Source organism: Leptonotus elevatus, chromosome 2 (assembly GCF_054856555.1).
Source record: "Leptonotus elevatus isolate MCC_2025b chromosome 2, RoL_Lele_1.0, whole genome shotgun sequence".
Taxonomy (NCBI): domain Eukaryota; kingdom Metazoa; phylum Chordata; class Actinopteri; order Syngnathiformes; family Syngnathidae; genus Leptonotus; species Leptonotus elevatus.
The window spans coordinates 21,950,755-21,977,075 of NC_141240.1; the positions used below are offsets into that span (position 1 = coordinate 21,950,755).

Genomic DNA, 26,321 nt, shown 5'->3' on the forward strand with positions numbered 1-26,321 from the left:
AGTGGATTTTTTTTAAAAACTAATAGAAATGGTTCAAATTAATTTTTGACATCTATAGCCGTCAATGGCAGTGAATGAGTTAATGACGATGACGCAGCAGATCCTGAGAAGCAAGATATTCCATGCTTGATTCAAAAATTATCTGTCTAATACGAATTAACGTGTTTTTTTCAATTAATTATCATGAGCCTAATTTAGCATTTTAAATTGTGTTATTTTGTTTTGCTCATGCAAGACCTGTAATTGTATCCATCTACAGTATCTGCCCGTCTGTTTATCTGTCTAGCTAACTAGCTAACTAGCTAGCTACTCTATGTACAGCGCTGTAAAACGTTAAAAAAAACAACAACACATGACTTCTTTTGGTATTTTAACCATTTTTCATTTGTATTTTTAAGCTTGTTGTTGTTTATAGAATACAAGGGAAAAAGAGTTGGTCACAAAGTCAAGCTCCTACTGTAGCTATATTGGTGCGGTTTAGCACTGTTGGGTTGGATCCCGCAAACATAGGATCATTTGATACAACCTGACATTTTGATTGGCCCTAGCGTCTACGTCACCGTGCATGGCATGTGGCTGATTTTAGTGGTTGTTTGCATCATCTGAAACAATAAAAAAATAATAATCTGAAAATGACCTGGTACACTGACCCATTCACAGCCAAGAGGTGTGAGTGTGAGAGAGGAGGGGGAATGAACAATAAGAAGCGTGCACACATACACGTACAAAGGGCAAATAACCATCATATGATCTGTGGTTGCCATGGAAACTGATCCCAGCAGTCAGCCTGGAAAGTGAGTCACATGAGTGGATTGAAGGAGACAGGAAACACGCTGCTCATACTTGTTGTAGGATGACGCAGTACGTTCACGTCGTGCGTGTGCATGTGGAAGCAAATGCAACACAATGTCCTTGACATTTGCTTGATGGAATTTGAGTTTATGTCACTCTGAAAACCAGAAAAATACAAATAAATCAAGATGTAGTCATGTAAAAGGATGTCAAGTGTGACAAGCAGTAAATTTGCATCTTTAAATGCTCCATTTATGCCATTATGCAAATATTTGCACCTTCAGAGTTTCTACTACTGCAACAAGTCGTGTAATTAACCTCATTTCAGCCAGCATCAAAGTATTCATGTCTAATGTTTGCATTAACCAGACACATTAATAGAGTCTTTATTACAGTTAAGTCTTTTATCATTTTTAAGTGCTTAATTTTAGATTGTTCACATTTACATGAAGAACAACTAATAATGTTAAAATGTCACAGGAAATAGGTATTAAAGATGAAATGTTGCCTATTTTAGTGCCCAGCATATGCCTGGAGTTTTATACTAGGCCGAGCGTAGATTTGAATCCCCAGCCTCGGAATAATGAGGCGTATCTAAACGTTTCCTAACATTTTGAAACATACGAGCCAATGATCGATCGATCATTGGCTCGTCATCTATCTATCTATCTATCTATCTATCTATCTATCTATCTATCTATCTATCTATCTATCTATCTATCTATCTATCTATCTATCTATCTATCTATCTATCTATCTATCTATCTATCTATCTATCTATCCATCCATCCATCCATCCATCCATCCATCCATCCATCCATCCATCTATCTATCTATCTATCTATCTATCTATCTATCTATCTATCTATCTATCTATCTATCTATCTATCTATCTATCTATCTATCTATCTATCTATCTATCCATCCATCCATCCATCCATCCATCCATCCATCCATCCATCTATCTATCTATCTGTTCATGTTTACCTGCCACGTTTTTGTTTTTTATCCTGTGTATTTGTTGTGCATCTCGACGGCTGACGCGAGCACACTGGCGGATGAGTCAAACCTGCGTCACACATGGTCGTGACTTGCCATAGTAATGCCCCCCCCCCCCCCCCCACACACACACACACACTTCTTCTGGGTGCATCCTATCGGGGGGATTAGCGTTGCGCACCATCCCAAGCACGTGGAAAAGCAAAGAGCTCGGCAGAAGTCAGCGCGTCGCAGCTCCTCCTCTTCGATGTTCTTGTAGATGATCCACGGGCACTTTTCGAGTGTCGCGCGCTCACCCGTGAGCGTGGCCGGGATGTTGCACACGGACGCCGCCGCGCCTCACCCATGAAGAGCCTCCGCGTCGCTTCGTAACACCCCTAAAACCCGCCCGAGGTACGTGCGTCACCCTTACCTTCTATTTTATGCGCTTGTCGTCGTCGTGTGGCGCACCCCCATGCGCTTTCTTTTTTTCCCCTTCGCACCTGGCGCGGGTCTGGAACCGTCGTCTGGGATTGCTTCAATGTCGTTCCCTCGCTGGGGAAGATGGAGCAGGCACCTTTTGCACGCTTTGGTTACTCTTGCATCCATGTGACCTTGACACGATAGTAGAGGTCATAGACAGAAGATGGCCATGCGTGTACTTGTATGTTGAGGTTGTCTCTCGTTAGATGCTGCATGTGTGTCTTTTTCCGCCCACTGTCACACATACAGTAGTACCTTGACTTAAGAGTTAAATTGTTTCCGCTACCAAGCACATAACTCAATTAACTTGTAACAATCAATCAATCAATCAATCAATCAATCAATCAATCAATCAATCAATCAATTTCCTTCTTACAATACATTTCATGAGTCCGCTCCAACTGCTTAAAACCACCAGAATCATTTTAATGTCTCTTTATAATGTTGCATATATGAGTGGTTAGCCCAACTGTCTCACAGTTCTAAGGTTCACAGTTCGAATCTTGGCTCTGACCTTTCCTTGCGGAGTTTGTGGGCATGATTTTGGCAGACAAGTGCACATGCGCTCGGTGTAAAGCGAATGCACAGTATCTCAATTTTCATGCTGGGTAAAGTCAAGTCTGCCTTGTTTAGTGCCATGTTGCACTTGCCTGAGTGAGACAAGAAGTAGGTGAGATTTTAGGCTCGGTAAAACCTGGTCTAACTAGTAACGCAAGTGGTGCAACCCGATTTTGGTTGATTTGATTGAGGTGCAGGCAGACAGATTCGGCGCTCCTCCGGATATGCATGGTGGATTTCATTCATCAAGAGTTGAAGATCACGGCTTGAAGAAGCCAACATCACCACATGATCTGCAAAAAGCAGAGATGCAATGTTGAGGCTACCAAACAAACACCCTCAACGCCTTGGCTGCGCCTAGAAATTCTGTCCATAAAAGTTATGAACAGAATCTCTGACAAAGGGCAACCTTGGTGGAGTCCAATCCTCACTGGAAATGAATTTGACTGCCGACAATGCGGACCAAACTCTGACACCGGTCGTACAGGGACTGAATAGCCCGTATCTGGGGGCTCGGTACCCCATACTCCCAAAGCACCCCCCGCAGGACTCCCCGAGGGACACGGTCAAACGCCTTCTCCAAGTCAACAAAGCATATGTGGACTGGTTGGGCGAACTCCCATTCACCCTTGAGGATCCTGCTGAGGGTTTTTTAGCTGGTCCACTGTTCCACGGCCAATTTGAAAACACTGCTCCTCCTGAATCCGAGATTCGACTTCCCGATGGACCCTCCTCTCCAGCACCCCTGAATAAACATTACCAGGGAGGCTGAGGAGTGTGATCCCTTTATAGTTGGAACGCACCCTCCGGTCCCCCTTCTTAAAAAGGGGCACCACCACCCCGGTCTGCCTATCCAGAGGCACTGTCCCTAATGTCACGCAATATTATAGAGGCATGTCACCCACGACAGCCTCACATCATCCAGAGCCTTTAGGAACTCCAGGTGGATCTCATCCACTGCGTAGCCTTGCCACAGAGGAGTTTTCCAACCACCTCAGTAACTTTGACTCCAGAGATAGGGGAGCCCACCTCATTGTCCCCAGACCTTGCTTCCTCAAAGGAAGACGTGTCGGTGGAATTGAGGAGGTCTTCGAAGTATTCTCCCCACCGATTCACGACGTGGAGGCGAGTCTGACTATATCTAGTCGGAACTTCTCAGCCTCGCACACCAGCTCGGACTCCTTTCCTGCCAGAGAGTTGACATTCCATGTCCCCAGAGCTAACATCAGTAGCCGGGGGTCGGACTGCCAAGGTCCCCTGACCCCTTTGGCCTCTCCCGCAGGTGCTTAGCCCATGGGCCCACGTTGCCTTTTTGGGCTGTGCCCGGCCGGGCCCCATGGGTATAGGCCTGGCCACTAGATGCTCACCCGCATCCAGGCCTGGCTTCAGAGGGGGGCCCTGGTGACCCGCGTCCGGGCAAGGTAAACCGCGATCCAAAATTGACGTTCATCATAGGGGTCTTTTTGAGCCATGCTTTGTCTGGTCCCTCACCTAGGACTTGTTTGCAGTGGGTGACCCTACCAGGGGCATGAAGCCCCAGACAACATAACTCCTAGGCTCATTGGGACACGCAAACCCCTCCACAGTGAAAAGGTGTTGACTCACGGTGGGGACTATGTTAGTTTAAAAAAAAAAAAGTAAATTAGTTTAAAAAACAAAACATTATTTGTTTTAAACTAACTGAAGTTTGTTAAATCTCTTGTCTGTTGATTGCACCATAGTACCATTTACTGGCATTGTGACCAAATGTGGACAATTCTGGAATTAGCAGATTTTGACAGCTATGAGAAAAAGAGGCATTCTGAGTGCTGGGCTCTATTTCCTAGTTCGTTAAAGGGAAACTTGACTCATTGAGCCATTTTCAGCAGCAAAAAGTTATAAAAGAATGTTTTGTCCAGAATGAATTTGGTAACTTAAATTTTTTTTCATGTACAATTAATACCTCAAATACAAACGTTTCCACTTGCTGTCGACTGAAGATGACATCACCTGTGCTGAGGAAGTAGGTAACGGCCAATCATGGCTCAGTTTACTGACCCAGAAAACAGGTGAGCCATGATGTGTCGTTACCTACTTCCTTAGCACAGGTGAAGCCATCTTCGGCAAATGGAAAAAGTGTTTTTTAAAGTTATTAATTGTACAAGAGAAATAATGAAGTTATCAAATAAATTCTGGACAAAATATTAAAGTTTTTACTGCTGAAAATGGCTCAATGAGTCAAGTATCCCTTTAAATCGAGGTTATACTGTATATATCCTGACTTTGACAGGTAACCGGTCCATTGTTTGCCACTTGCACTGGCATCGACAGTTGATCGTTCTAAAGGAGACATGTTTTGTGAAAATTGATTTAAAACCGTTCCCGCCGCAGCTCTGCTTACCTACTGACTTTTGACATGATACTAGTTTATCTGTTGCTTGAAAATAGTTGACTTCTGCCTAAGCTAGCTGTCAAGTGATCTTGAGTAATTTACCACCCTGCTTTCTCCTGTGGAGCCTTGCCTACCTGTTGGACCTCTTCTTGAATCTAGGCTATCAGTCAGTGGCCAACACTACCTACTTCTGCGCTAACATGGCACCTTAGAAGCAGCAGGGCATAGGACCTCCGGCGTTGTAGTTATATTGTAGGTGAGTTTGCAACTGGCGTTTTGACTGCATTTTCTAAACCAGCAGAGCATCCCTTGATATGTGACCCAAGGGAATGTGTCACTTTCCCTTTGCTGGCCGCTTTGCTTGAGTGTCATCGCGGCAGGCAGCACAACAATCACCTCCGCCTCTGCCTCAGAGCGTGTCCTCCCCCCAGCCAGATTTGCAGTCATCCCCTCAAGTTGATGTCGTGTCTGTTTGCGATGGCGAGAGGAGAAACAGGCGACCGGGGAGGCTGCTTCTCCATTTTGAAAGATGCACCATTGCCTAGCAACCAGACTAAAAGAAAGGCAAGCAGATATGGACCGTGAGAGAAACTGAACCTGTGCTGTGTTGCTTTTGGTTTGACTATGGAGCAACTGTGCTATGCGCTTTTCATGTTACATGTTCATCTGCTGTTGAACGTATGTTTTGACCATGTGACAGAAGTTGTAAGATGTTTTTTAATGATTGTCAAAGCCATCCTGTAGCGCACCCTTGAAAACCTGAGGGTGTTTTTATGATACAAAATAAACAATAAATAACTACACAACTGCTTTATGTCAATGTGTCCCTAAAAATGTGACATTAATTAAAGATGAATATCACATGAGGCAAGTGTAATTAATGAACAAATCTCTCATCGCAAGATCCAAGCTCCTCCCTCGCAACACAGATCTCGTTCATTGTGCACGTCCATGTTGTGTGAAAAGGTCAACGTTGCCGCTTGGTGTCGTGTCTAAAGGGTTTTATCGCTGCTTAAGGAATGCCGTGTGCGTGATACCCGTGAGCCTCCCTGGGTGGGCTTCTATGCTCGGTTGGCAGCAGTATTAAAATGAGTTGCTGCGATTTCAAATGGATGTATTATGCAAAAATTGACTTTTAATATTTATATACAAAAGGTTGTGTGTCTGCGTACCTATCATGAGTTGAATTAAACAACCAAGTCAGCCATTAGTCATATAATTATTATTTATATATTTTTAAATATGTTTCTGTAAAAGTGAGCCCTGCTGCTGAACTTCTGCCCCACTGTTACCAAAATGTGGGTCAGTCAGTATACAGTTAACACTCAGCCAATGACTTGGCAACTGGGCTGGAGGAAGTTCCAGAGTGAAATATCGGCTTTGGCTGAAGCGCCATCATGTTCAAGACAAACTAAGTAACGCTGCACTGATAGCACCTATTAGCATTAGCTAACCAGTCAAGCTGCAAACACTGAATATTTTTAGAATCAATTATTCTACCCATAATCCCATTGATTTATCGGATAAAAATGCATTATTAAACAATAAAATGTGGGTGTGTGGTAATGTGTGAAATGATCCCAAGCTTTGGACATTATCTCTCTTTTATGTACTATTTCCTCCTGGCTTATTGCCATTGTGCTGATTATTTTTTTTTACAGTGCACTGCCTTACAAATTGTGGTAGCTTTGGCCTAGCGCAATGCATGAGACCGATCCATCCCGAAAACGAGCTAATTTCACCTTCACAAAAAAGATGCTGTATAAATTTGGGATATTTTAACCAAAGCTCAATAAAGACATATTAATGAGACACATAGAAACTCTTCAAAATTCTCTAACTGCTTTTTTTAAAGCATGCCTTTGATTCATGTCCATCTATTCATCAGCTTTGTCTTCTATGAAACTACTTTCGTTTGGAGCATTGCGCTTTGGGAGCCGTCTGTCTGTGATTACTCGGCCCCAATCAAGCTGCATTATGCATTGTGACTTGTGATGTTTATCTGAGCCTTTTGCACAGTAGTCTCATTGTCTCACAATGTTTTCATGTAATGTTTAAGCTGCACATTGATAGCAGTCATGCTGAGTGTTTCTGATGACTCAAACCCTTTCATGGCGACTTTTAGGTGGCAACAATGAGGAACCACTAGCTCAATAACGTTATTTTCATTGGATGCCATTTCAGCCAATATCAAAGGCTGTTTGTGTGCTTTTTGCTCTTCTTCTTCTTTTTTTTATTTAATTTGTTATTTTTGCTTTGGCTTTCTGAGGCTTCTTGCATCACTTTATTTCTTTCTAAATGGACAATGTCAGTAAGAAAAGAACAATATCCAGGAAGTTATGAAGTAGAGAGGACTGTAATGATGTACAACATTTTTTTTTTGTCATGCTAGTTGGAGATGATAGCCAGTAGTTACAAAATGTCAGCAATTTGGCTATTGAACATGGATGTTTGCTTATCACGTGAAAAAAAAACAAGTTTTAATTTTCGCTTGAATGTGCTTTTTCCTGAAAATAAATTACCATAGATTTCCGGTTGATTCCCACAAATTCAAAGAATTCTCTTGTAAAGTTTCCAATGTGAGATATTTACAAAAACACTGCTGTGTTAGCTACAAATTGGCTAGCTTCTCACTTATGAAAATATTGAATGTTTTATGTGTGTATTAGGTTTATCACATTCTGTTGCAGTTGGCTTGATGTGGCTTTCAGTCGCTAGGACTATGGAGCAGCTTTTTGTGAACAAAGGACTTTGGTTTGGATCGTCTGTGACTATTTTGGTCTATCCAAGCAGCACAAACACATTGACTGTTAGCCTCTCAAGTTAGCCACCAACTGGCTAACTGCAGTGTGATAATGTGATTGTTACTTTTTTACAAAAACATTAACGTGACAACAGTAGTTGTCTAGTTAATTTAATGTCATACTTGTGTGACCATGTGTCATTCACTGAGGTGTTAGGCTTCATTTTGGGGGATTATTACACACTAATTATGTGTTGTGCCATGAGAGTGAGGTTTCACAAAATGGTGGTAGTGCTTGTGAAATTAGAGCAGACATAATAGCAACATGAATTCTATTGATAGGTGTTTGTTTCATTCAATGAGGTTGTCCTGTCCATTTTGGGGGCTTATTTAATGACGGCGCTGAGTGTTTAAGGGTCAGACATGACGACCAGTCGACATGTGGAGAGCTGAGCATAAATCTTTGATTTTGTGTTTGTACGATCTGTTTTGGTTTTCATATCTGTTGGATGACTTTGTTTTGTACCGTGTGTGACTGCTGGGGTGCATTTTATTTAGTTTGTGATGGGGAAAAAAGGAGAACTGAGTGAACATATAGAATGTTAGCTTCTTGCGCTAGCATCCATATATCACTTGTGATGCAAAGGGAGAGCATTCAATATTATGTTTAATGGTTTTCGTGACTTTAGTGGTTGATTTTACAGTATGTTACACTTATGTGTTAGTTCATGTTAGTTCACAAAGCAAAAACATTCATAAATCCTCTTCAATTGTCCTTTAATTTTTTTCAATTGTTTTGAATAGATTAATATATGACTGCTTGACTTTAAAGTCCCAATTTTTGCAGGATTTTTATAGCAGTTCCTAGAGTTTGTTTTATTCCATCTTCAAATCGCAACAAAGTTTCCCCCGGCTGGGTCGACACACAAATCAAATGCTGTCCCGCTGCTCATGATTATCACATGACACAACTTTGCAATACAAACCTCCAGTCAGGAGGGAATTGGCTGCTGTAATGAAGTGGATTAGTAAAATGCTTCACTGAGAGCTGCAGTGGAACTACTGTTTTTGTTTTGCATGACAGAAGACAACGCTTTACATCCTATTAGAGGAAAAAAAGTATGTAAAAGTGACTCTCTTTTTTTTTTATGCAGATGAAAAAAACACCACCAGTGAATTAAACCTCTCAACAATTTACAAACACCATGATTTTCTCTCATGATATAATATTAAATAATATTTTTTTGGGTTATGTCTGGTTACTCTCCAACCATTTTGTCTTTGCAGAAGCACAACTTCCTTCCACTGCCTCTGAATCTCCCAATCAAAAACTTCCCTGCCAGCTTCCCTCGCTTCACCTGCCTGCTCCCACCCTTCTTGGCTCGAGCTCCCACACGTGTGACCAGCCATGCCAAACAACACCCGAGTAACCCAGCTGGAGCACAGCAGTGAGCCGGTCACCGAGTCGGTGGCCGACCTGCTGTCTCTGGAACACCCCATGGACTACAAGAGCAGTCAGATGAGTATGGGACTCAGTCCGGGCTCCACCGCCCCAGTAAGAGCCCTTCTGCCCTCCCCGGACCCCGACGCTGAGGATGGGAGGCCGGCTTGGAACAATAAGATAGAGTACATCCTGGCACAGGTGGGCTTCTCGGTGGGCCTGGGGAACGTGTGGAGGTTTCCATACCTGTGCCAAAAGAATGGTGGAGGTAGGTGAACCATTTGTATGGGGTTTTGGTGAATATTTTGTGGCCCATTTGGTCGACTTTTAAAACAAAATGTGCCCAATGATTTGTTCCAGAGTCTAGTGTCATCACTGCGTAAAAGCACACTCATTGCTAGAAAATTAAAGGCCAGTAAAAATTAATCTTTGACGTCTAGAGCCGTCTATGGCAGTGAATGTGTTAAACGGGGAATGAAAGTAAACCGCCCTACATTCTTCTTCGTTGCTTCGTAGGTGCCTACCTGGTGCCCTACTTCATCCTCCTCATCCTCATTGGCATCCCACTGTTCTTCCTGGAGCTGGCGGTGGGTCAGAGGATTCGACGTGGCAGCATTGGCGTGTGGAATTACATGTACCCCCAGCTGGGAGGCATTGGGGTTTCTAGTCTGATGGTAACTATGACTTTCTTCATTTAACGGATAGTAGCGGCACAATTATTGCGTGTCAATACTCCGACCACCACCGAACATTCGCACCTTCCATACATGAGTAGCACTGGAGGCAATGTGTGGGAAGTGCCTTGCCCAAGGACACAACGACACATGACTTGGGGAACAGCCGACCTTCTGGTTACTGAACGACCTGTCACGGTGCGGAGTGGAGGACCCAAACGCAGGGAGGCAGGAGAACCACGCCAGGGAAGCATATACTACTAAACACTATTTAACAAAAACACTACCAGGGGTACTGAGTGAACAAAACCAACAAAGATCTGAAAATACCAAAAATCAAAGTAACAACAAAACACCAGTGGTGACAGCGACAATGATCCAACAAAGACTGAACAAAACCATAGAACTATCTCATGTTTTTAGTTATAGTGGACGCTAGGATAATATGGCTGTAACGTGTTGTAAAATGACCACGTTTATATGCAATATTTTTAACATGAACATCATGCAACTTGCAATTGTGATTGATTATTTAAGATCCAATCATGAACCAGAAGTTGACATCATCGATATTATGCTTTTTATTGGTTTAGACATGAGAATATGTCATGTCCACTGCAACCATCTATAGGGGCTAAAATAATTGCCTAAATCATTTTTTGGTAAAAATCGTTTTTTTTTTTTGCCTAAATCGTCTCGCTCATGATGCAAATGGTTAAAAAAAATTGTGTTTCCTGAAAAATCTGGAAAAAAAATTACTTAGGCGATTTTTTTAAGAAGGCATCATCGATATATGAATTGCCAGTTGGAAAGATGTGAAACATGAGGCACCGTAAATTCTTTGGAATGTCAGTTGTAAATTACATTTCAGTAAGTTAATTCATAAATACATTGTGGAAATTCAAAAATAGCTATGAGTTTGAAGGCCCACATTGTGGAGTTAATAAGGAAGGAAATAATTGGCCTCGTCTCATCGTTCATCATTTTGACTCCCTGCCGGGCTCACAGTTAGAGTTGGACAATCACGAGGATCTCGTGAATGCAGTCGGTTGCCTTGGTGAGAAGTAAAAGTTGCAGCCTACGGCTTTAACACGTCCAGTAGCTTCCTTGCAGCTCCATTGTTCCCTTTGCTTCCTCTCTGCTATTAACAGATTTGTTTTAGACATGAAGTCATGCTTATCTCATTAGTCTGTTCAATTAGTCACCCAGCTAAGGTCATAAGATTGGTGCCCAAGAATAGTTCCTGGCAAAAAATATTGTCTTTTTCCCAATTGACATAAAAATGTTTCAACAAGCTATGACATCAGTCAATGGCCATTTAAATAACTTTGATTGGGGATTGTTTGGATGAATTACAGAAAGAGGAGTTTGTTATAGCTGTAGATGCCAGAAATAACATTTAGTCTCTCTCTCTCTCTCTCTCTCTCTCTCTCTCTGTCTCTCACCCTCTCTCTCTCTCTTTCTCTCTTCCTCTCTCTCCCTCTCTCTGTCTCTCGCTCTCTCTTCCCCTCTCTCTCTGTCTCTCTCTCTCTGTCTCTCTCTATCTCTCTCTCCCTCCCCCCAAAAACTCACACTCATCAATTCAAAACTTAGTCACTCACACCCAAAAAATTATCACATGTATAAAGAAAATCTTGCTTCCAAAAATCAGTTCCACAAATTGTCCCAAAAAAAAAAGGCCTAACAGTAAAAATAGGGTTGCTTGTTTTCCGTGAATGATTTATTTTTTAACAGATTTTTTTCCCGGTCTTTACATGAGGCTTTTCAATTCACGTCGCAACTTTTTCAAGTTGTGCCCGTTGCGACGACACTCCATCCATCTTGGCTATCAGAGAGGAAGGAGACATAACTGACCGGGGTGGGGGCCGAGGGGGGCCTACGTGTGTCGTTGGGCAGCTATAAATAGCGCCTCACGCAGGACTGCTGAGAGCATAGAGCTCAATAATTCATTGGCACTCAGAGTTCTTTTGACGTAGGCTCAGCACCTTCTGCCCCTGGAGATTTAATAGGACATGTCTGACGAAGCTAACTGAATAAAACACACACACCTTCCCACTCATATACATGCTGTAACACTTGCGCCTATTTATTTCTTCTTTCGTTTACTTTCATTTTGTACCTATCCTGTGTGTACTACACTTGATTCAAGCACGCTGCTGTTTCCTTCCTGGCAGGTTTGTGGCTTTGTGGGCCTTTACTACAATGTGATCATCGGATGGAGCATCTTCTACTTCTTCCAGTCCTTCCAGTTCCCGCTGCCGTGGGCCGAATGCCCGGTCAACATCAACGGAACCCAAGCCAGTAAGTGCACACAATTTTTTTTCAGTTGTTTAAAAGCATGAATAGGCATTTACAAGGAATTGCCAATTTATGCTGTGGAATACCAGACCCACCTCCCTAGCAGTTGTTCTCACAGCCAAAATGGCTCTTAGGGTTGCCGACCCGTGTCCGAGACACAGGTGCATATTGACACAACTCACAGCCACGTTTGTTTGGTCGTTTCAGTCGTGGAGCCAGAGTGCGAGAAGAGTTCGGCCACGACTTACTTTTGGTACCGTCAGACGCTCAACATCACCAGCAGCATTGATGACACGGGTGGTCTGAACTGGAAGATGACACTCTCCCTGCTGGTGGCTTGGATTTTGGTGTGCTTGGCTGTCATCAAGGGCATCCAATCGTCTGGCAAGGTGTCGTACTTCTCACTTTCTTCTGACTTTTGATTGGCTCATGTGGCACATATCACCCCCTCACCCCCCCCCCCCCCCCCACAGCAAAAAAAAAAGAAAAAGAAAAGAAAGAAGAGCAATGAAGTGCTTTAATGTGGAGTCTTTCAATTTCACTTCAAGCAGCTAACCCTACCCCTTTTCACAGGAGTATTTTTACTTGTTATTTTAAAATTTTGATTAAGTGGGATGTTTTAGTTTTAGTGGCATGTTACTGACTTTTAATTTCAGTGAGGTTCTTTCCATTTCACAATTTTGGACAGGAATTATTTTTAATTACTATTGGATGAAGTAGTGTGTTTAGGTTGAGTATCTAAGTCAGATATCTTAGTCACATGCTCTCATCATGCTTTCCTATCATATTTTACTAAAAAAGCAACAAACAAAAAAACCGTACTCTATCAATTATATTAAGCTTTCAACGTTTTACAATTTTACATAGGAATGAGCAAATGCAAAATGAATTGATCTTTTTTATTCCCAAGCTTGAGCCAGCTCACTGGACTTAAAATATTTTTTGAAACTGATGATAGGATCTTGTCCTGAATGTTCTGAACTCCTGCTTCTGTTTCTTGGTATGTTTGGTTATTTTACGTGTGTGTTTGTATTTCTATTCAAGCAAAACGGAATCAAGCAAATGCAAATTGATGTCGCGGATGGAAAATGTGACTATGTGGTCATGTCGATCCAGGGAACGAATCATCCACAGTCCAGCATCCAGAGAGCCCATTATAAATGTCATAAGCACACTTAAAAGCCATAATCTAATAATAATCATTAGGACGCTCTCCTGAAGGCAGGAGGCATGTTTGACTAATTTCTTCCAACCGTCAACCGACAACCGCACATCCTGTATGACAAAGATGGGCAAACTTTTGCGCTCTTGGGGCCGCATTTGATTTTGAAAACCAGACAAAGGTCGGGAAATTCCTACCCGAATCCAGTCTGAAAACTATTTGCCAGAGGCTTGCCGGAGTTCCCATTATGAACAGTTAAGTGTTAATTTACTAATTAAGAAAAGTTTCCGCCATAAATGGTCAAATAAAAAAGCTAATGTAAACATTTTGGGGGGCAAATTGTTACAAAGAGCAGCTTTAAACTAACGTCAAGAATTGTTAGTTTTCAAACATTTATTTAGATACAATTTCTATTTATCTTTGAAGTGCACTAGATTTTTCAATAACCATTTAAGTGCAATAATAATAAGAAGTGCAGTTTTTATTTTCATTTTCATATAGCACAGTGTTAAAGAAGGAAGTCAACCTAAACATGCCATTCTGATTAATATTACATTTGTGGAATATGAGTTATGAAGCAAAATCCAGCTGTTTTTAATCAGTAATCTGTATATATTACTGGATAGCCGATAGCCCATTCACTATATTTTAACAAGTATGTGCTGCTTCGAACACCCCCTCTTTCTTTTATCGCTCTGTTCCTTAGACCCAATATTAAATTTGGCAGAGGCATTCTTTTGTTGAATTACAGGTATAATTCTTTAATATTTTTTTTTCCTCCTGTAGACATCATTAAGCATATAATTTATGCATGAATTTAAGCTAAGTTGTAAAATGTTTGAAGTCCTCTTGTTTATGTTTAACAAATTTAAAACATCATAAATCATGCTGTTTCTACTAAGTACTGTCTCAAATGTTCTCCATTCTCAATACTGTAAATGTATAGGATTCTATACCGAGAAACGTTTCTTGAGAGGAGCAATATGGCGGCCTCGCGGCTTCAAAAGCCTTGGCCTATCGACTATCCAGTAATACATACAGATCAATGTTTTTGATCCATTTTTCCACTCGCTGTCGACTGACGATAACATCAATGTTGCTCAGGGCTCAGGCAACAACCAATCACAGCTCACCTGTTTTCTGAAGCTGCGCTGTCATTGGTTGTTACCTAAGACCTGGGCAACATTGATGTCATCTTCAGTCAAGAGCAAGTGACAAAATGGCCGCCCCCTGAGATGGATCCTTGTGCATCCATTGCATCCAATATGACCTCTGTGTCTCCTTCAGGTGATGTACTTCAGCTCTCTCTTCCCTTACTTGGTGCTCTTCTGCTTCCTGGTGAGAGGTTTGCTGCTGAGGGGCGCGGTGGACGGCATCGCACACATGTTCACGCCAAAGGTGAGGCGCCACCTGTAGGCCAGGAAAAGTGATGCTGGTGCATCATAATACCGCATCATATTTCTTGCCACGGTCAATTTGTGTCGTGCAGTGCACCGGCCTCCACTCGCACGGTGATGATTTAGCTTAAAATGATCACGGGATTACTAGCAGAACTTCAAGCTAATACTGTAACACTATTAAGCTAACTATAATGTTTGCTATAGCAAGTAGTAAGTTGTCATATAATGGATGGATAATGTTTGCTAATGCTTGAAGCTCTGTTTACCTTTTGGTTTTAACATGATGGCTTTGGACAGCGCAGCTGAAAGTGTCAGATAACTAAAGATTGACTTGGTTGTTTCATTTCCTACTTGATTGGAGGTGCAGGCACTCTACACACGTTTGTGTGCAACACATTGAAAAGTCAATTCTACGTAATATGTAACCATTTGGCAGCACGGCATTCCAGTGATTAGCGCTTCCTGCTTTGCATTTGAGTTTACATGATGGAGGCTCCTTCCTCATGACGTTTATTAGATTCGGAGTGTAAATATGAGCGTGAATGATTGTTTGGCGACCAGCCTATTGTTTGTCCCTATGTGTACATTAGTTTACCGGAAACTTGACCGTTTAACGGTCAAGGTCAAAGTTTGAAGTGCTTACAGGTAATGTGCTCTTTTTTTTGTTGAGGGGACTTCGGCAGGGCACAATATGATTGGTTGCCCAGTTCATAATGAGAGGCCAGCAGCTCCCCCCCTCCCCCCTTCTAGCTTGATCAGACAGGGGAGGGGTGAACAGTTACGCACACAGGAGGGAGGGGGAAAGACAAGAAACGAGCCGTTTCTCAATGTCAAGAATGTGTATGTTCTTGTGAACTCCACAAGTGCAGTCTTCCTAAGAACATATCTGTGAACGTATTTCCTAAGAACGCTAGCTTCTTTGTCATTGGGGCAGCTGTGTACCGCCCTGGCTCTGATGCATTTACATAAAAAGAAAAAAAAAAGATTTTTTTTTCTTTTTTAATGGAGTCCTCTCCTCGGCCATTTTAGTAAAATGCATCTTGGAAATACTTCAATACTTTATAAGTCACCAATTGATGCATCCTTGGTTTAAGCTAGCAGACAAGAAGAACATCCGGGTAGTCAAAGCTTTCTTGGTTTATGCATACTTTCAATTACTTTGGTCGCGACTGATGACGAGTCACGAGATCACATGAACGTAAGAACGAACAAGACCGCAAAGTGAGAAACAGCTAGCAACTGCACTCTGTTGATTAATATGTTGTTTTTTCCTAAAAAAGAAAAACAATGTGCCGTCGAGTACAAGTTAGCCCCAAGGACAACATGAGTAGCCTACTGGTTTGTTTGAAAACTAGCTCACCAGTGATGGGACTTACTAAGAAGAATGAAAACAATGACATTTATTATTTATTTTAACTTAACATGGTTATCATAGAAAGTGGTTGGCTGGAGGAATGTCCCCCTTCATGTCGCACTGCAACTTTGTAAGGGTTTCATATAATCGGAAGTGATGTGGAGGTCGAATGCTGTGAAACGATGTGACAAATATGGCGTGCGATCGTCAGTTGGAGAAGATGCTGGAGCCGCAGGTGTGGCGGGAGGCGGCCACGCAGGTGTTTTTTGCCCTGGGCCTCGGCTTCGGCGGCGTCATCGCCTTCTCCAGCTACAACAAGCGGGACAACAACTGCCACTTTGACGCCGCGCTGGTCTCCATCATCAACTTCATTACATCCATCCTGGCCACGCTGGTGGTGTTTGCCGTCCTGGGATTCAAGGCCAACATCATGAACGAGAAGTGTGTCGTGGAGTGAGTACGGCGGACCCCGTTTTGTTTAGTTTCACTTTCAACCTTTATTTTCACACTCATGCACAGGATATTCTTTATCAACTAGTCCATGTTTGGACACGGTTTTAAAACTCCTATCTCATACAAATGTGCAGGAATGCGGAGAAGATCTTGGTGTTCCTCAACACCAGCGTGCTGAGCAAAGAGCTCATCCCTCCTCACATCAACTTCTCGCACCTGACCACGCAAGACTACGCGGAAATGTATGGTGTCATTAAGACGGTCAAGGAGGACAACTTTGCCCAGCTGGGTCTCGATCCTTGTGTGCTGGAGGACGAACTCAACAAGGTGAGTGGTGCTTTCTTTGAAGGGGACAGTCATCCAACCATCCTTTAGAGCATGGGTCTGAAACCTGCTGCTCTGGAGCCGCATGTGGCTCTTTGGTCCCTCACCTGTGGCTCATTCTGGATCTCTTAAAACAAAACAAAAAATACATGTTTATTTTTATTTTTTTGATTAAAAAAAAAAAATATATATATATATATGAAACTTTAAAACACATGTTTAAAAATGTCCAAAAAGTAAACATATAATGTCCAAAAAGGAAGAGAAAAGCAGCCCAAAAAATGTCAGAGAACTGAATAAAAAGGCAGAAAAGAAATTGATCAACTACATTTAATAAATTTTATTTAATTACAAATATTTAAATAAAAAATACCGTAAAATGTTTTTGGAATTGCCCCCAGAAAAAAAAATGTGTCCGAAAATATATATATATATTTTTTAAAGGCAGAAAAATGTCAAAAAAGTGTTCATAAAATGTCCAGAAACAAAAGAAGAAATCCCGAAAATTACCATAAAATGTACACAAACTGCCAAAAATGTCATAGCACAAAAGGCAGGATAAAAAAATAAAAATAAAATAGTCATAAAATGTCCCAAAAAAAGAAAGAAGACATGCAAAAAATTAACATATGTCAACAAAATTGCCAAAAATATGCCACAAATTTGACAGAAAGGGATAAAAGTCTATAAATGTATGAAAAATAAAGTATGTAAAATAAAAAATAAAATCCAAAAATGAAAGACAAAAGGTGGAAGAAAATTAATTGGATGCTGCATGTTTTTCTGTTATGATGCAGCTCTAATTAGCTCTTGCATTAAACTAACACTAACACAATTTCCTTCATCACAATGTTAAAATATTTTGCAGCTCCAGACAGATTTTGTGTTATTTATTTAGCCTGAAATGGCTCTTTTGACAGTAAAGGTTGCTGACCCGTCGTGCATTAGAGCATTTTTCCTCATCTTGGTCACGGGTGTGCTGGAATCTATCTCTGTTGAATTACAACTAATTATACAGTATAATAATATCAAAAAAAGTCATATAGTCCTTGAACACAAATACGTAACAGTAGTAGAAGTTGACAACTTGATTGTCATCATCATCATCATCATCATGCAGGCGGTGCAGGGAACCGGTCTGGCCTTCATCGCCTTCACAGAAGCCATGACTCACTTCCCGGCGAGTCCCTTCTGGTCGGTCATGTTCTTCTTCATGCTCATTAATTTGGGCCTGGGAAGCATGATCGGGACCATGACGGGCATCACCACGCCCATCCTCGACGCCTTCAAGATACGCAAAGAGATCCTATGCGGTGAGCTTTTTCTTCTTATTTCCTTCAACGACTTGAAGTAGGTCAAAGTTCTGACGGCATGTTTGCGTCCCTCAGTGGTTTGCTGCATCATTGCCTTCCTGTTGGGTCTGCTGTTTGTGCAGCGCTCAGGGAATTACTTTGTCACCATGTTTGACGACTACTCTGCGGGCTTGCCGCTCACGGTGGTGGTGATCCTGGAGAACATCTCTGTGGCCTGGATATACGGAACTAAAAGGTGCCATTGAAATAACAGGCAACCAGTATTGGATAAATTACCTGAAAAGCAATACCAAACATAGAGAACAGAAAATTACTTTTGACAGATGGTAAAGTCACCTTGTTGAATATTACTTGAGTAAACATCTCAAAAGTATCTGACATTTGCTGCACTTAGGTATCAATCGTAATTTTCTGATATTAAATGTACTTAAATCTTTGAAGTAAAAGTATTTTTTTTTAAATGCCGACCAAACGGAATGAAAATGCTTCAATGGGAATAAAAAGGCCAAATCCAAACAGAATTTTATTGGGAATTTTATTTATTTATAGTTCAGGAAGTAGTTGAGCTGTGCAAAGAGCCTATTTCGGCCATTACTTATTTGCCATTCATTTCCATTGGCACATTAAAAGTAACTGATAGTTTCCATTTGAAATTCAAATCATTTTGTGTATTCACCTTATAAACAATTTTATACATGCCAAAATTTTGCACATGCCAATAATTCCCATTCTTTTTACCCATAAAATTGCCATCGGACATATTCTACATAATTTACTCCTCCCTCAACATTACTTGACTAGCCATCCTATTTATTACTCCCATTCACGAAACTCACAACATTTTATAAAAGCCCAAATTCCAAAAATGTACATATTCACCTCCAGTTTTCTCATATATTGACTGTTAAAACGATTTCAACTTCAACATATTCATCTTATTCCATATCAGTCAGTATCATTGCATGTTATTTAATCCACCAAATCGTTCCCAATGTCCCAATGTTTTGTATTCAGCCTTCACGTGCAATTTCTCCAGTAATTGCAAATGTCCTGTTGCTTTAATGTGTGTTTAAAAAAAAATCGAAACAACTGTGCTAAATAGATGAATGAACGCCATCTTGACGTTTACATTGATCTGCACGTCACGCCGCTTTCAAACATCTCTCCTGATTAATTTCTGTCTACAACTTTCCCATCTTCTGCTTCTCGTTGCAGGTTTATGCAGGACCTGGAGGACATGCTGGGCTTCCGGCCGTACTCCTTCTATTACTACATGTGGATGTATGTGTCGCCGGCTGTTCTGGTGCTGCTTATCGTGGCTACTGTCATCGAGATGGTCATCAGCCCGGCGGGCTACTATGCCTGGGTGGAGTCAGAGGTACATATGTGCTTGAATTGGTACAAGAATAATGGCCGGGGTATGCATTCAAGAGGAATTGTATATAAATCAAAATATATATGTGACTTCCTGTTTCTCCAGCTCACCACCTCATGTTTTTCCTCCCCCCCCCGCCTGTTCAGGGTTCCGAGCGTTTCTACAGCTACCCTCCCTGGGCTTCAGCCATGGCCTACTCCCTCATCGTGGTGGCCATGTTGCCCTTGCCCGTGGTCTTTTTGGCCCGTCACTTCAACCTGCTGTCGGACGGTTCCAACAAGCTGTCCGTTTCCTACCGCAAAGGCATGATGAAGGACATGTCCAACCTGGAGGAGCAGGATGAGCAGCGCTTCATCCTTGGGAAGAATCCCTGCCAGGCGCCCTCCCCTGCGCCCTCGCATCGCCCCTACCTGGGGCCTGGCGGCACGCAGGAGATGACCAACACCAACTACGGCACCAGCACCAAGACGGGCTACCAGAACATCGGCTCGCCCGAGTCTGAGCTATAATGCGCTGAGCTACTTAGAGGTTCGGTTTTGGTGTTTTCTTTTCATCCCTTCCAGTGTTCATTAGCTTTATGTTTTCAATACAAATAAGAATTTAATGAAGGGACCCCATGATCCGAATGATCATCAAACTTTGAATCCGCTTAGTTGGACTAGGCCAAAAATACAGCATTGGCAATTTGTCTCCTAAATTAGGTTGAATTAACCTGGGAGGAATTTGTCAAAGTACGAGCCATGGAATTCGCTTAAAAAGGTTGCTTCAAAGCAAAATGGCCGCCTACCTGTTCAGTTCCTGGTATGGGTCATTCAGGCTAAATGCTGCGTCACCCAATTTTGTGTCCGTTGGTGAAACTGAAGCTACTACTGAGTGACTTTTGGGGGATTGTGTGATTGCACACATTTGCAAATATTAATATTTCATTCGTCAGAAGAATAATTTCATATCAATATCTATACTGTATTGTGGTCCAAGAGGGTCAACAATAACGAGGAAAAGAGCACAATCTTAAGTCACAGTCGTTTACATTTACATTCGATCTTTTATAAAACACAGACTGGCCAATCACGGCATAGCACAGAACGGAGGTCCGACACTTGATCATTGAGAGACAGTTTACATTTTTTTTTCACGTTTTTTGGACATATCGTAAGCGCTGCGTGCTAACATTTGACTCTCAACTCTACTCAATTTTCTAGACCCAATTTAAAAACAACCACAGCATTAATAAATACATTAATAAAAAATAAGCATAAAACGTAAGTGATTTGAACACAACATAATTTAAAAACATCAAACAGAAACCAATTTAAAAAAAGAAAAAGACACTAAAATAAGGGCTCAAGTCTCATGTGTGAAATGCCAAGGAATAAAAACAGGTTTTACCAGGTCATTCTAGACCTTCCAGCACAGAGGAGTGTACGGAGTGTAAATAACCTAATCTTAAAATGGACTCTCGAGTGCACAGGCGGTCAAGGCAGGTCGACCAGAATCTGAGTAATGTGCTCCTGGTTAAGAAGTGAGCGACAGAATTTTGAACCAACCGCAGGAGTAAGGCAGGATGAGAATCTGTCCCCAAAAAATGAAGGCGTAATTATAACAACAAAATGTGCTATTATTATGTTTACATTTGTCTGCTCTAAGATAGGCCACGTGTAATATATGTTAAATAATGCTATGCTATTGTTGACCAAAGTGTTATGTTACACTACAAAACATTTTTTCAATTCATAAAAATAATACCAGTACATTTTGACACTCTCTCTTATTGTCATGAAGTTAACCAAAATATTAGGAACAGCACAACAAACCGACCAAACAAGACGACAGGCAGGAACGTTAACACAAATATTTGCATATAAGCCGTTCAAAATTAAATTTTCCATAATATTTCCCCTTGAAAACAGTCACACTTTTTCTTTTATGACACCATACAGTCGATAAGGCTTTTATTAATTTTTTTTATTGATGAAAAGCGAGGGCTTGTGTTTAAATGGCTCAATGGGGGAATTAAAAGTGTGACTTTTGTCTTTTGTGTGAGAAAAGCCCCGATGAACCCTCACCGTGTAAAAATTGAAAAATAGAGCCGTGTTGCCCCGGGCGCCGCTTTGGCAACGCGCCTTAGATACCGTGAACATCAGAAGTGTGTTGTCGCCTGCACACCTCTTTGCTCAGCAATACATGAGACACTTTACTCTTGAGTCGTAGCATTCAGCATTACCGACTCCTTCAATAGTAAGAATGATAATAATAATAATAATAATGATTCTGTTTCCAGCAAGTTTCACATCTCTTTTTTTTTTTAAAAAAGTGATCCAGAGACCTACACCACTGAAGAATCTGGACTTCACAAACTTGTTTTAGAAAATCTGAACCTCATTGACTAGAACCTTCCATAGTACATCTAGACCAGAGGTGGGCATCGAGGGCCGGAGTCCCGCAGGTTTTGCATGTTGCCCTTCTCCAACACAGCTGATATATGATCAGCTCATCAGCAAGCGCTGCATAAGCCTGATAACGATCCTGTTGATTGGAATCAACAGCTTGTGTTGGAAGTGATACATTTCGAAGAGTCTCTGGAGAGTCTTTAAAGGTGCATGAGGCTGGAGGTGATGGACTTCTGTCCAGGACCTTGCTAGGCCACCTCGTACAGGACTTCATTGGAGTTGTCTAGACCAGACGTAAACAGGGAATGGTTTTGGGTCTCGGCGTGTAACGCGCGCGGACCGATCGGCCATGGATAGCGCAGCGGGTCAGCAAAAAAACGGGTAGCAACAAAAGGATTGGCAGTCCACGGATTCACTTTATTAAGCCGAATGAAAAACAATGGGCTCGGCGCCACCACGCGTTACAATGACTGTAGCTTTGACGGCATCAAAAGAAAACATTCACCACCATTAAAAAAAAGTGCTACACGTGCACACAAAAAATAAAGAGGCGCCACCCTGTGGCGCGGTGCCACACTGCAGATTGTTACAGGCGGCAGATTCAGTGAAATAACGTATGGAGACCGGTAGATTATTTTTTTTTATGAAGGTGGAAGAAGGCTGGCAAGGTGATGGATTTGATGTGGAATTTGAAACATATAGTGGATTACAATGCTCGCAAAAGGTTTGGGATATTTGGCTTTCGGTTTTGGTTTTTGGCTTTTTACAGGTAAACTTAATTTCCCTGAACTTTTGAATGTACAAAACCAACAATACACACAATTTGACAAAATTGATTATGATTATTATTATTAATTTACTTTTCCCACCCTCCCCCCATACATTTATAAGGATGTCCGCTTCTGTGACTCTTCCAGTCTATCACATCTGTTGTGAATTTTGCCAGTCATCGCTCAGAAGTTGTGCTAAAGGTACGGAACGATTGGAGAGTTGCATGTGCATCCAAAAGTTGATCTGTAAAGTTTTTAGTACAGTGGGACATTGGTCCATCCTTAAATTTGATTTAAAAACTGAATAACTCGAAGTTTTTGGGAGTAGTGTACAATACTTTGGACATGGATGCATGGTCTGCTTGTTACAATACACAGTTGTAACCACTAGATGTCTCTGCTGGCCAGCAAAGCAGCCTTCCGGTGGTGGCCCCTCCCGAGTTGCAAAGAGTGATCAGGTTCCTGCTTTTGCCTTATGTTCGCTCCTTTTTGATGAGGATCATGACGATTTACTTCAGTTTTTCCTCTACGTCTCTAATTCATGTTTGTCAAATTTTAAGGTCTGGTTTTTTTTGCTCATGGATGTCTGTTTGCCCTTTTAAGAGACACCTGTTACATAATTTGTTTCTGTTTTGTTCAACTTAAATGTCAAATAATGATAATATAGTTAGTTGTGATAATTGCTACCTTGCACAATAGAAATGAAAGTTGCAGTAATGCTGCACTGGCCAGTAAAGTAGTGGCACAACAAGCATAGGAGACATAGTATGTATAATATTTTTACAATTTAAAAGCCTTCTCTTGTGTCTTAACTGTCAAGTCTATGACACGTTTTTGTTAAACACCCCAATGATCAACAATTATTGCACACCTACTGTTTTTGCCTTGCTGAAATTAGCCTGTTTTGAGAGGGTGGCCCTGTGTCATGCAAATGAGACACTGCTCACACCTGGAGCTAACACATTGCAACTAGAAGCTTTTTGTCCTCAAGCTGCTCAGCGTCTGTTGCTATAAATGCTTGATTTGTATTTTCACTAGTAGAGGCAGCACTTCATTACCAAGCCCAAACATCGACAACATTGCAGACGAGCCTTTGAGTAAATCCTGACTATTAAAATTTAACACATTTAGCTAAGATGTATCTGTGCTAACACTGCAGTTCTGATTATTAATTGGCCATCTAGACCGTCTGTGTAGTGTCTGTCGCTTTAAAATGTCAGGTTTTGGCCTAGTCAAGTACCCCCAACATTAAAATAAAGTAGTGTGGTTGGCCAAAGTGTTCCTTAAAAAATAAACAAGCAGAGGTTTTATTCCCCTTTTTTTTTTTTCAATATTATTGTAAGTCACTTTAAAAATATGCACAGTTCATTAATACTATACTTAAATATTAGAAAAAAATTGTTTACAATGAAATTGTATTGCACATAAAAATGAAATCATATCTAATTTTTAAAATTAAAACGTTTATATAGATTCAATGCAAATGCATTAAACTTAAAACTGCTGCACTTAGGCGATGGTTTTACAAACTAGAGAGGTACCAAACTTTGAGAATGACCGCTATAAGTAAAAGTTGAACATGACGTCATCTTGTCTTCTTAACGGCTTGAGAACAAGCACATTTGAGTAAAGCACATTTGTGGAAGCACAAAGCAGCAGCTGCGTCGAGCTACCGAGCGATGAGCTCCAGCAGCCGTTGAGCTAAAAATATGACCGACCAAACGGCCGACCAGCCAGTCAGATTGAATTAGGTAAAGAAACATATAGATCACGTCAGCTGTTCGTCTTGGCCCGAGGAACAAGCCTGAAAGCACACTGGCGGCACACAAATGCTATAATTGGTTAGCTCGGCACAATGAGCATTTGTTCTTTCCATTTTATTTGGTGTTGAAAAAACAAACAGAAAATTAAAACGTAGATGATTTATGGCTCAGATAAAAAATAATACAGATTGAATTGTATTTGAATATTTAATTGGCCGGATCCATCACTGAAATGTTTTAATTTTTTGCAAAATGAAATGATCAGACACTGTTTCATTTTCTGACTTTTGATTGCCAATTTAAAAAGGAAAAAAAATGCTAAACAGATACCCAATATATATCCACTTATATACTTATATCCACCAAATTTGAGTATTTTACCACTATTCTTTTTCCACTTGTGGCACATTATATTCAGGAAAAGGCAAAAGTGTCAACCATTGATTGTTTGAATATAGACCTGTCTCAATACTTGTGTCCATACTTATGAGTACAGTTCTAACTCCAGGGTCTGTTCGTCTTGTCTGTTGTGTTTGTGATAAATTTGCATTGCGTTTTGAGCCATAGCTTCAATTGAGCTTTCGCTAAGCCACACCGTCAAAAGACAGAGTGAACTGAAAGTCCGACACTTACTGATGGTACTCGTTAGAAATTTAAGACAGGTTTTGGATAAAGCGAACTTTGCCATTTGAATCTCTCTAAAATCAAAAAGCACACCCTTTTTCTGCTCCAAAGAGCACAATGTACTTTGTAAAATAAACTATGCTATCTGTCAGCCTTTTACCCAACATGCTAACGTTAGGCACCTAATGTGAGGCCCCAACTGTTGCTAGCTGTGCCGCTAAGCTACCGGGGCTAGCTATGGGCTCATTGTTGCTTTCTGGACAAAAATTAGTAATTCCAGTGAACCCTTTTACCAATCACATTCATATATTGACCTCTCCACATATTTTTGTGTTCTTTCTGGAATGCCGTCAAAAAGCCCTGCTCCTTCCACGGCCTCATGCTAGCGGAGGAGTAGCTAACAATGTCCACCGGCTGTCCGCGAACAGCAACGTGATGCAAGATTTAAGTAGAGATCCTAAAAGATCATAAAATGACGAGTTGGAAAGTAGTAATTGGTAGTTTTAATGTTCGTGAAACAGCAACAAAGTGTCATGGAATTGTTTTCACTATTCGTAGCAGGATTCGAATAGCGGGGCTTCTCTGTGCTTGTGGTGCGGGTCTTATCAAAAGCGAAAATGAATCAACTGGACAGTTGAGTTTTGATGTGAGCAAAGCATAGTTCTTCTATTTATTGTATTTAAGCTGTAAATCTCGATGTACATTCCGACCAATGCGTATCAGTGTATACTTGAGCTGTAAATAATAATTGTATATTTTCAACTATTTTTTGATGTACAGTAGGTTATTCACTGTCGCTTTGCTGCCTGTCCGAGTGTGTGTGTGTGCGTGTGCGCGTTCAGTATGGTGCGTCAAATTTGTGTCGATTTTTGTGCTGTTGAAGTGTAGTGTGTTCACGGGATGTACACTCGTGGTGTGTAAGCGATCTACGTGTTTGGGTTTCACACTGGCAACAATAAGGAACTATCAGTGAGATAGATGTTCTCTCTTTTTTTCGGGGGCAAACTGTACAACCGAAGATGAAAAATAAAAGGATCGCTTTGATTAAAAAGTTA

The 26,321-nt window shown here is 41.2% G+C and overlaps 1 protein-coding gene across 1 annotated transcript; it reads left to right on the forward strand.

Annotated features, from left to right (window-relative positions):
- The first annotated feature begins 1,937 nt into the window (after nucleotides 1-1,937).
- slc6a17 (solute carrier family 6 member 17) lies at nucleotides 1,938-26,321 on the forward strand. Its single transcript, XM_086067676.1, has 12 exons — nucleotides 1,938-2,184; nucleotides 9,213-9,634; nucleotides 9,883-10,040; nucleotides 12,215-12,341; nucleotides 12,546-12,727; nucleotides 14,788-14,898; nucleotides 16,466-16,707; nucleotides 16,842-17,034; nucleotides 18,152-18,344; nucleotides 18,420-18,579; nucleotides 19,560-19,722; nucleotides 19,866-26,321. The coding sequence occupies exons 2-12, from the start codon at nucleotides 9,334-9,336 to the stop codon at nucleotides 20,226-20,228; spliced, it is 2,193 nt and encodes a 730-aa protein (XP_085923802.1). The 5' UTR covers nucleotides 1,938-2,184; nucleotides 9,213-9,333; the 3' UTR covers nucleotides 20,229-26,321.